General features: G+C 40.0%; 1 protein-coding gene across 1 annotated transcript; it reads right to left on the reverse strand.

The window, feature by feature from the left end:
• Positions 1–68: 68 nt before the first annotated feature.
• On the reverse strand, positions 69–6,183 carry tprg1l (tumor protein p63 regulated 1-like). Its single transcript, XM_030055669.1, has 6 exons — positions 5,824–6,183; positions 5,433–5,524; positions 4,946–4,996; positions 4,710–4,835; positions 3,769–3,922; positions 69–2,701 (listed from the first exon to the last, which is right to left on the reverse strand). The coding sequence occupies exons 1-6, from the start codon at positions 6,049–6,051 to the stop codon at positions 2,507–2,509; spliced, it is 846 nt and encodes a 281-aa protein (XP_029911529.1). The 5' UTR covers positions 6,052–6,183; the 3' UTR covers positions 69–2,506.
• Between the last annotated feature and the right edge of the window lie 5,967 nt (positions 6,184–12,150).

Consider the following 12,150-nt stretch of genomic DNA (forward strand, 5'->3'; position numbering starts at 1 on the left):
GTTTTGCTTGCAGGCTTTTGACAGCAATTGCTCACCCAGTTGATTTTCTTTTTCTGTGGGTGGTTCTGCCTTTTCACAATTATAATCTTTCAAAATTAGGCTGTACAGCTGCAGCATTGTAGTTAAACATGCATTAGGCAATCAGTTTTACACATTCACCTTATGTGTTGGAGTATAAAATGTTTTACCAATGTACAGTAGGGGCTTAAGATAGTAAATATACAGTTCATTGTCCTACTTAATGTGTGTGTGTGTGTGTGTGTGTGCGATGAGTGAATGTCAGAGTAGCACTCCCAGTGCTCTCATCCCCCTTCACAAAGCTTGAATCCTTTTGATATTGGCTTTGCTCAGTGGAAACAAGGACATCAGGCAGATTTTTGAATATGTATTTTTAAAAGCAACGTACACTTCTTAAGGTCAGTGAGCCACAGTAAGATTATCTATGCACTGGAAAAGGCTGTATTGTCACAGGGAAAGATTTAATAGCCATGAGCAGCTATTACTACAGTAATTACTGAAAAAGCCGGTGTGAAATCCAAACAACACATTAACATTTAGTAGCAACCAATTTATTGGGACCATCTTTGTTGGCCTTAAGGCATTATCTGGCTTTACACTGTCCCATGTTTAGAAGCTGGGTTGTTCATACACACAGCTGACCTGTATCAGATTCACTTTGCTGTGATGCTTGACAGTAAAAACACAATGTAAACGCACTCCTTAACAAAGACCAGAGCTGATGCCCTGACAACACCATGGAGGCATGTGTTATTCCTCACTGTGGTTACTGTGCTACAAATATTGAGAACAAAAAGCCTTAACATTTAACAGTGGACTTTAAGTATCCATACAGAAAATACTTGACAAAATGGCAAGGGGAAATTCATTTTCTAGAAACACTAAGAAGTTAACTCAGTCACAATAACAGCAGATAAATAAAAACTATTTAATATTTACAAACCCAAAATGGGATATTCCTTTCAAAAAGGACTGTCATGCAAACTCAACGTGCAGGACACATGCACAACAAGTTAAGACCAGAAAAAAAGGCATTTGGGGACACAAGTATTCATTGGCATTGGTGAGCATGACAGCATGGCCTGTTACCTTTGGTAGCACAATGGCATAGAGGTGGTGTAGGAAAGGGTTGCAGTCAAAGGAGAAGTGACCGAAATCTCGTGCAGCAGATGTGGTTAATAGGCTGTTGCGATGTCTTATCACAGACTGCGTGTATTTCATTTTGAAATTTCAAGATGAAACAGGGTTACTCCCACTGGTTTCTATGTTGCTGACAGTAGTGTAAGAAACAAAAGTATGCCTAAAATGAACACAGGTTGCAGGATCATTTAGACAACTTAAAAACAAACAGAGGCATAGTATACAAGGCCAAGTTGCATAACAAAACACTGTAACTCACATCTACAGCCGAGAACATTTTAGCTATTGTAGCTAATTCAACTCCGTTATGTGGTTGCCCCCTTGGTCTCTTCAGCAATGACATGGTTTAGGCAAATGGCACAAAAAAGCAAGCGTGGAGTGCACAACGTCGCCTCGGAGGAGACGGTCACAACGTGTATCTTATAGTAACACATCATGAGGCTCATTTCCACAGAAAAAGTTTCACAGACACTCAAGGTGCGTGCCAGCTGTTACTGAGGCAGCACATCTGGGCCGACAGTAACAGAGCTTCTCAGAAGGATCACGGCTTCACTTGAAGTGGGTTTTATTTTTGAAGTTAATTGTGATGATCATGGAACCTGACCACTGAACTTAACATCATCAGCCACTATTCTATCCCAAGAGGCTACGCTATGGCACCTGGGTATGAGTGACGCAATCATTTTCAAATTTCAAACCATGTTAGTGTATTACACAGCAGGCCGACGCCACTCTGTGACAGCACCTCCTCTGCCTCTGGGTGTCCCCTTTCTTCTGTGAAAAGAAGCTAGAATAAAGCGCATTCTACAACCTGAAATAATGACCCTCATGTTAGCATCCCTCTAACAAAATGAAAAGGTCATGTTAGTTTGGACGGCTGACTCAGTGGTCACCGCAGCAGCATGAGACAACAAGAAGCTCAGTCTAGATTAAGCACAGGGAGGGGATGAACTGACGCATGCGCTGTACACACGGAAATTTTTAACAGTGTTCCCCACCACGCATATTATCTTTACTCACCCACGTGATTCACAACGGCATACACACCTGAGAGCCCACGCAAATATGGCGGATTTATGAACAGCTTTTTATGTAGGAGGGCAGGAGAGGGTAAAAACAAATATGAGTGGACAGTCCATGCAGCGCTGCACGACATGTACCTGGCCGGTTGAATGGGACACCAACTTAGGGAGGTGCGGACATCCGATGAGCTCGAATTCACACACACAGACTGACTGCGCGTTACACTGTAGCACAGACCGCTTCCCTCGAAGAGCGCAGTGTAACACACACATACACACACACACATTGGGTGAAGCTCTGGTGTAATTTGGAGGAGCTGCAGATTTTAGAAGCCGATCTTGCCACGGGTCATGGAGTAGCCCAGCTTGGCCTCGTTATTGATGAAGGACATGATGCCCAGGTAGGTCTCGATGAGCAGGGGTCTCTCCAGGATCAGGACGCCGTTAGCCCGCCCGGGGATGGGGTGCTCCTTGTGGGCCTTCTTCACTGCCTGCACCAGCTGGGTCCGGAAGTTTTCCAACTGGAAAGAGCAAAAGGACAAACGCATGAAAAACTGGAAATATGTTGTACGGAAACTATGAGTGAGATTTTACACCCGAATGATAATATGATATAATCAATATCAACAAAGTGCCGCTTTTGACTATGATTGAGAAAATGTATGCATATTGCCAGAAAAATCACTTTACCTACTGTTACATCAACAGTTAAACTTCTTTTTTTTATTGTTAATGGAATGTCTATAAGAGCTGAGGCGGAATGAAATCAGTTTTGCCTTTCTTGTTTTTAACTGAAGAGGAAAAAAACTGCTTACAAATCTTGACTAGACTGTTCATGATTATAAGAATAACTTGCATTCTTTTTAAGGCTTTTTTATTTATTTATTTTGGTAAGCTAGCAATCGGTCCATTGTTTTCAGCTGGACTATGACCGCTAGGCCTGGGTCACACCGAATACTTGTTGTGTGTGAGAGAACTGTTGCACCAGTGGTCACCATTGTTTGTGTGGGAAAAACAAGTGAAAGGCCAATAAAACCCTTTACATTTGATCAACCTGAGCTTTTCAATCTTCACTAACTGAGCCACTGAGAGTCATGAATTGAAGTATATTGAAAACACATAACCAGGCTCATTCTAGCACTAGATATCCATCGAGCAGCTATTAGTGTCAGACTGAAAATGATCATCAAAGTTTGCTGAATATTGTGTTGTAGGTGTAAGAAATAGAGAATGAAGAAAAACTAAGATAAAATCCAACCTATTTAAGGACGAGGGGAGAGTTACAGTTTCACTTTAAATTTCATTTTGGATTAACAATTTTGTCATACACTGCTTACTATAAATACATAGGACTTACTTTAGATGACCACTTACTTCTGAAAAAGGAAAAAAAAGCCTGAAAGACTGAAAGTGATCAGTCATATAAGGCCGTGTGAAGTTATGTCTGAGGAGCAGGCTTGTATTCATATTTGGTTTGGATATTATTTAACACTAAAGAAAGTGTATTTTACGTGTCCTTCCGCTGGGCACTTTTGGTACATGACACCTGGAAAAATAAATTACTTCTTCTACATTACAGGGATGCTACCTGGCAGAGAGAGGCCACCTTCTCGTCAGCGCGGGCCATGGGGTGCTCGGTGAAGGTGGCGTAGGGCATATCTGTGGACCAGGGGTTCCAGCGGTTGAAGAACGACGCCCGGGGACGTTTGTCCCACTGGACTCGAATCCCGTAGCCTTCCCTCCTGTAACAACAAACCCCTTCAGAACCATGCAACTGTAAAGGAGAAAACTGGGCCAGCTGTGTACCAAAAATCCAGTCGTCAAGCCGATTTTCAAAATAGAATTCACATAATATTCAAATGATTGTGCAGTTTGTATTTTGGTAAACTCCAACAAGTCATTGCCAAAATTAGCAGCGAGAAAAGCAAAAAACAAGAGAAAAACACAGAGCTGATCAAGTGGCACAGATTTATGTAATGTAAGTAATTTAACTAAGGGACCCTTTGCACATTCACATTTATATGTATTGTCTTCATTATAAGGCATTTACCATAAAATGAGTTGTTATATACCTGTAAGAGCACTCTGGATGTGTTTACAACATAGCTTTCCTATTTACTGCCAAGGCCAGGCTTGCTAAGTATGTAGGGCTACCATCTGTATCGACTATAGAGATTTACCTTCATGAAGCTGATTTATCTCCTTCTTAATTTTATGACATTTGTCAGTGTCTTAATGGAAGGAAGCTTATAAACTCTGCTACTTCTGCTGTTCTTGGCTCTGAGAGATTTGTCCATTTTCACCACTAAAGACTATTTTTTTCTCTTTAACAGAGTCACATGTCAAGTTTATAACTGCAGCCACTCCTCGCTCCTGAGATAAAAGTGAATATGTCACACTTGGCAACAACAAAGTAATGGCTCAAGTAATTCAGATGGTACCTACTCAGGTGTCTTGCATGGCTAGAAGCCTACTAACTACCTCTTTTCTGCTCACAGGCTTTAATCAACGAGAAATGTAGAGGCTTACTTGTTCAGGGATTTGGGTGGGAACTCAAACTCGCCTACTGAGATGGTGTCTACAGCGTTGAGAGAGATCCTGACCACCTGCTGACACAACAGGTTGATGAAGTCATACTTGCACACCAGCAGGGACCTGCACACACAGCCACAAGAAGATTGCGAGTCTAATCAAACAACAGACGATGGAAGACTTTACATTATTATATATATATAGTTTTGAGAAGATATGACATTTTGACTTACCTATCAGTTATGAGCACAAGTCTCTCCTTTTCGTTGTTCCAGTGGTCAACTCTGTAAAAATCCCACATGAGAATTTACACACAGGCCGGTTACTTTTGAAGCACGGTTTGAAACTGAAGCATGGATGAGGAGGCTAAGTATGAGGATGCATTTCTGTGCATAACATGAAGGTCAGGCAGCAGATCGTTGAAATTTAATATACTAAGTTCACTACTGTCTTTTGCGCCCCCATCGGTTATTATAGTGTAACACATAAACACTGACAAAAAACACTTATTAAGGAGACAGCTCACTCATCTGTCACCTCAGTTGTTTTATCTGCAATCGTGAGAAATCTAAAGCCGGGGTGCCTATAGTTTTTAAATGCACACATCTTTAAGGTTTGTGTGTTGTGCAATAGGCCTATACACAACTGTTTACATGGAAACAATTCCCCCAAATATTTCAGCCTGATTTTACCATGGTCAGACACTGCAGGTGCACTTACTCAGCTAGCAGCCAGACGCTGAGCACCTCTCCATCCTCTGAAGGCAAGGCCACTGTCCTGATGTCGCTCACGGCCTGCTCAATGGTACCTGGCTGAGTTCAACATCAGCAGCATCACACAGCTGTCAATCATCAGCATCAGCAACATCTCAGAGAATAGCATCTCATTCCTTCTGATGTACTGACGGAGGAGCTTTCATAACACACCAGTTGCTTACTTTCGACTGAGAAGTCGTGCACAGTTTGTTTATCACCAGAACCCTGAGCGCACCAGAATTAAGGATAGGCTATTTAATTTGAAGAGACAATGTAATTAAGAGGAGATCGTCCCGTTAGCGATGCAGCCTTACAATGTGGTGGCATTAACCTTTAAGATCCCGCAGCAAACTTACCCTGAAGACGAAATAGTCCTTCACTTTGGCCTGCATCGTGGGGTTATGGACGTGGAAGGGCGTCAGGGTTTGTAACGGGGAGCAGCAGGCCACGGAGGCGCCGTATCCGAGGCTTCCTCCGGCCTCCGGCGGCGTGAAGGCAACCTCGACCCCCTCCTCGGTTTCTGCAGGGTGGAGAACCGCAGCTCCCGGACTCTCCGGCTCCACCGTGTCGTTCAGCTGGAGCATAGCGCACAAATGCTTTTCGAGGATCTTTACCGAGACGGTGTGCCAAATATTAGACTGCAAAACGTCCTTTGGAATATGCAGATTCACCCATTGCGCACGAATGATGTTTTGATTGTGCGGACTACAAGGAAGTAGTGCTCTATTGCTTCACTTCCCTCTTTCTTTTCCTCCCTCTTAAAGGGACACCACGCCTGAACCCAGAGTCCTTGGATGTAGAGGATCTGGTCAAATAAATAGGTCAGCCAACGTAGGACGCAAGATAAGACAAACAAAGGCAAATACTTCACACAGTAGTATCAATTTATACAATTTAGGGCACTTCCAAGTGTTCACTCTTAGCTTGCGAGGATCTTGGGTTATAATTACAGCCTAATTGAACTGATCATGGCTCTAACTCCCTGCAGAATAAGCAGCAGGCCTACTTTCATTGACCCCAACCCATAGATTTTTTTTAGTGACTGTGACAATTATGTATTCAACAAACATTTCTCAAAGTTAGGAGGGTATCCAGATGTGACATAGTCTACTTGTACTGTAAAAAGTCACATGTGGAACATAAAGAGCAAACTTTAAAACAAACAAACAAACAATCCCCCTGCTCCCTCTTAGTCCTTGCAATTCTTTAGACAAACCCAGCTAAATTTATTCCCAGCTAAAGTTGAGTACTTTGGGCTTGGCTTGCAACAATGCAGCGAAATACAGTGAAATACTTTTTAGCATTCACTGAGTCAAGTCCAACTGAACATCTCGGTCAGTCACAAGACCAAGAATCTACAGTCTACAACATGTAGTGGCATTTTTCTCAATTGTCCATGCACATTAAATTTTACTACCCTAAAACGAAAGCTTGTCACAGTTCAGCCACGCAGTTACACTGTCCTATGAAATTTAAAATGTTTGTTGGGTCACCACCAATGTGGATATGTTGTTTGGCCTTACATCTGTGGTAAGCTTAAGGGGGGCTATTCAACTGGATTTCCAGATGGGTGGGGGTATGGGGTATTGAGATTACAAGGTTGTGTCTGTATTTTGCCAGTAGGTGACAGCATTGTACTTCTCTATAATTTCACAGGCAAACTGGGGAAAGCAACACTAATAGAAAAATAGCCTCAACTGAACGTCCAATAATATTGTTGAAGAAAATAATGAATATCATAACCAACCTTGTAGGACACTGACAAGGTTGTTGCAATCTGGATTTGGTCCGTGGACTACAAACGGAATAGGCCTGCCCTGTGGCATTTGAGGCGACATTAGCTGATGTTCCCCCTCAGAAAAGCTCATTGAACCATCCCCTATTGACCCATCCGCTATTTATATGACAATTTGCTGTGTGCCAGTGTTTGTTTTGTCAACAAAACAAGGATGTAAGACAAGACCATGGAAAAAAATCTGTTTCTTGCATGACATTCTCCACTTGAAACCATTTCACCTATGAATCCTATTTAATATGACGTTTACAGCTGTGTTTTGGGGTCTACCACTCCAAATTGTATTCTCGTTTTTTGGTTGCCGAAGTTATTCACAGACAGAACTGATTAGACTAATCACACACACAGAAATCCACAGTCCCTTTATTTCGGGTTAGTATTGAGAAGCACATTCAGAAGCCTTAAAGCTGACATACAGTGTGGTTACTGTAAGCGCCACACAATCTATATCGCAGATGTATCATGTTCATCATCATTGTTTATGATTGTGCATATTGCCGTATCCCACATTTGGATCCTATGTCCTTGCTAACTTGTTAAAAATGAACCCTTCAAACTGCTGTGCTGTATCTTTTCCATATAGGGGAGAGTGGGGTAATTTGTGCCAAGGGACAAGTAGTGCCACCCCTGTTATCTAGAAAACTATAGAAGAAGTTGGTCATGTGACCACATATTGTAGAAGAGGCATCCATTTCACTCATCCTGCAAAGAAGGGAGACACATGGCTTGAGAGGTAAGCACATTTAAGTTCAAAAAACATTTTTTTGCCCTCCAAAGTGAAATTTCCATGATCAAGGTTTTTTGATTGCTGTGTTTGAACAGTTATATAAAACTTTGAAAACAGTTCACACAGGTTTAGTACTTCAGTAAGCTACACCATGAGTCTATACAGTTAGCATGATGTTAGCTCAAAACAGCTGGGGGAGTCATTTTTTTTTTTTCAAAATGGTGGGCTTGGGGTAATTTGTGCCAGTGGCACAACTTGTGATTATATACTATACATTACTTTATTGTATTTTGTTGTTATTGTACATTGTCTTCTTACCTTTGATCACTAAAACTATTCAGATTCAGATGAAGATGATTTGCAGGTGCTCATTTTGGAAGTTTTATTTTGTTCTGGGTATGTGTTCATGTGGCGCTAGGCCTTGTTATAGAAAAGTGGCCTGTGATCTTGTTAAAATAATAAATAAATGTTAAATAAATAATTTTGTATTGAATTTGTTTTGCTTTTATATAGCATTATCATTTGTGAGATTAAAATGGTCTGTTTTACTTCAATTATCAATGGCACAATTTACCCCAGTGTATTCTCTCTAATGGCACAATTTACCCCGCACCGGGGGCAAGTTGTGCCACAAAACCACTTTTTTTTTTGAAAGCTATATTTCTCAAACAGTTTATATAAGATCCAAAGTGATTGTTCCCAAGGATGCACAACATCTTAAACTATATGTGCATATTTTAGTTGGAGGCATTACTGTAATCCCCTCGCTTTAAAGGCACTTTAAGTAAAAATTGGCACTATTTACCCCACTCTCCCCTACAGAAATGATACAGTGTTTTCTCCACCCATCACCACAATCACAAAACTTTTTGGATACTACTGTACCCACCCTTAGATAGTCTTACAGTGTTAAATATCATCAGTATGTGATGTTCAGTGCATTTCAGGAGTTATTTTTTGTTTATGCTTACGTGTTAGTGTGCCCGCCTTGCCTTAGCTTGCCTCAAATATACTTCAGATTTTCCCGACAGAGAACATACTCAAACTTGTTGCTCGCAACTAAATTGGGCTGAAATAGCTAGCCACCCAACTAGTTTCTGATAACTGAAGCAACTTTAGTTTCATGGCCATAATTCCTCGTTCAAAACGCAGCATGTCTTCGTTTGCGCATTGCGTTCAGGGCTTGTGTTATGCACTTTCATTCATAGTCATACAGCAAAATATATATATAGAAATCCAAGATGCGTTGCCAACAGCAGTTTACAACAGTATTACGTTATTTAGAGGAGACTTTTCCTTTTAAATAGCTGCTGTTGTGTCCTCTTCACATGGTGAAAAGCAAATGGCCGCTGAAGGTGCTGTAGTGATTTCTACTATCATATATTCTTGCGTAATGCAAGAGACGCAGAAAGACGACATCTCCAACACTGAGAAGCAGTGAGACTCCATTAGAGGAGCTCCCAAAACCAAAGTTTAGGTGTTGATAGGCTGTGAATATGGCGTGTCCATTCTTGAGTAAGACGGCACCAGAACCATATGAAGCATGTCGTTGTGCACCTATGTAGAACTCAAAGTGATACACCCCTGCCACCGGTGCAGTGAAAACACCTAGCAAAAAGCAGCATATTTATCAAAAATAAAATCCCTACCACTCTGGAGTACTAACTGGAGTATTAAAAGACATGGGTTGTGATTTGGTTGGTCAAGTAACGCTTGTAGGAATTACAGTGCATTCAGAAAGTATTCAGACCCCCTTCACTTTTTTCACTTTTGTTATGTTGCAATGTGATGCTACAAAGTTTATCTTGCTTTGTTTTTTGTTGACACTAGAATAAATATGTTTTTTGAAGAATAGTTTGATGTAGTTGGATTATTCAAGGTATTTCCTCAAATTTTAGAGCTTATTTGGAGTTTCTAGTTCTTGTAAAGCTACTTTGATGGACTGTAGTGGAAATAGAACAGTGAACAAAGACATTTGGTTTGAGGATTATTGCTTTTAATACCATTATTTAAAACATTTGAACGTGCTGAGGGCTCAACACTGTACAGCAAATTTCAAAGGAGCGTAAGAGAGGAAGAGGGAGGTACAGTTGTGCCAGACAGCAATCTTTTTTTCATTTCTCAACTCAACTTTATTTATATAGCATTTTAAAAACAACCACTGCTGAAACAAAGTGCTGTACATAAATGATAATAAAACAACACTGGCAAATATGCACATGCCTTTAGGCTGCTAATCCCAAACCTATATATAGTCTTGCTTTGTTTGTCTTTTTTTTTTTTTCCACAAGTTTTGTTTGGTGATACTGTCAGTATTTCTCTGCCACGTTCTTAGGGTGCACTTGTCCTGCAAGTTTTTGCTCAAGCTGTACTCTCCCCAACCCGATCCATCATGAAAGTACATACAGTGGTGGAAAAAGTTTTCGGACACCCCATGCATTTGTGAAATATTGCATTAAGAATCACTCTGAGGTCTTCAAGTGCAATTTCTTTTCGTACAGTCACAGCCAAAATACTAAACAAATCCTAAAAAAGCCATTAAAAACTTAAAATTGGTTGGTTCCATAAAAAATACAGAAGAAATTTTGAGTATTGGGTCATTTTGTCGTTGGGCCCAGGCACACAAGAACTGGACAGCCAGGAACTGGAAGAAGATTCTGTGGTCAGATGAGTCCAGTTTCCAGCTTTATCTTCCTCCTACTAATGTGAGGGTACGCACATTAGTTTTGTTAGTTTTTCTTGTAAACAATAAACAAAAAAATATAATTTGTATTTGTTTGTATCTGTCTAATGCAGCCACATCTTTTGAAACACAAAAAAGATTTTTTCAAAAATATTTCATGATAATATTTGAGATTGTGTAAAATTTTAAGGGTGTCCGAACACTTTTTTCCACCACTGTATTTCCTTGTGAGATCAGGTGTAAAACTCTGTGATCGATGACACTTTTTTTTGAAACACAATTTAGAAAAAGCACAGAGTAAGAAAGCACACTGAATCATGTTTGAACTATAACAGAAATATGATTTATGAATAGCTCAGAACTGGATTGTTGCTCCTTCTGACTGGTTTGGATGTTTGCTCAACCAAAAAGCCCTATTTTTCTTTTAATACATCCCTAATCACATAACCAAATTTTAATGAAGACTATTAATATTAAAATGATCACTTTTAGAAAATCATGTCTGACAAGTTTGTGAATGACAGACTCTTCAGTTTCCACTGTATCAAATACAAATTTCAGATGGTAAACATTAAACTAATGGGTTATTTCATGGAAAATTAATGGGACCAGAGATAATACAAGTTTATCATCAGTTACTAGCAATTTACTACCTTCAAACTGTCAGTTTACGATCACATCACATTCTTCTGTGGCCAGATTTCATACCTGCAGTGAAAAGTTTAATTATTTGATTTGAAAAGAGGATTCTTAAACTGACAAAAAAAAAAAATAATAATAACAACAACAACAACAATAATAATAATAATAAAATTAAAATAACTGATGTCAGTTCAGTAAAGATTTTAGAATCATCTTACATATTACAGTACATTTATCTGTTCAAACATCATCATTTGCATATGCAGATGTTATGGTGATGGTTTCTTTGCTGACCTAGGCCTGTTGTTTAGCTGACCGAGATTTACCAGAAAACCCATAGTATTTTTCTCCTTTTGCTTCCTTAATAAATTGCGATGGGTAATAATATCTAGTTTTTGATCAGCTCAAGTATCTCAAAGAAGTAGAAGGGTCAACTGAGAACAAGGTTGGACTCAAGGAAACATCAACAGAGAAAAAATCTAGCAGTCAGTGATTGACAGTGCAATACCCAGAGTAAGTATGGAGAAGAACAATGAACAAGGTAAAAGGAACTTTTTGTAAATCAGATGTTACCAGATAGGAAATGGTTACATGCTACATTTGAACTGCAATCAGGAAATTGGTAAAATAAACAAGTCAGACAACCTCCAGTAACTTCCTGGTGTAGTTCTCCCAGGCCTGATCTTTGACATGTGATCCTGTGAAAGTGTCATGAAAATATGTAGCCCTGCGTGGGATGAGGTGCTCCAGGGTTGGGCTGGAGCACAAAAAAACTTGGCAGACTTAAAACAAGATACACCAGAAACCAATCTTTAAGAAAAGGTGAGAAAGTATGC

The sequence above is a fragment of the Myripristis murdjan genome, chromosome 7, assembly GCF_902150065.1.
Source record: "Myripristis murdjan chromosome 7, fMyrMur1.1, whole genome shotgun sequence".
Taxonomy (NCBI): domain Eukaryota; kingdom Metazoa; phylum Chordata; class Actinopteri; order Holocentriformes; family Holocentridae; genus Myripristis; species Myripristis murdjan.

Coding starts and splice junctions, on each gene's coding strand:
- tprg1l (XM_030055669.1), bottom strand. CDS start 6,051: ATGCTCCAGCTGAACGACACGGTGGAGCCGGAGAGTCCGGGAGCTGCG. Junction 4,997..5,432: donor AGCGTCTGGCTGCTAGCTGA/GTAAGTGCACCT, acceptor GGATTTTTACAG/AGTTGACCACTGGAACAACG. Junction 2,702..3,768: donor AGGTGGCCTCTCTCTGCCAG/GTAGCATCCCTG, acceptor TGCTCTTTCCAG/TTGGAAAACTTCCGGACCCA.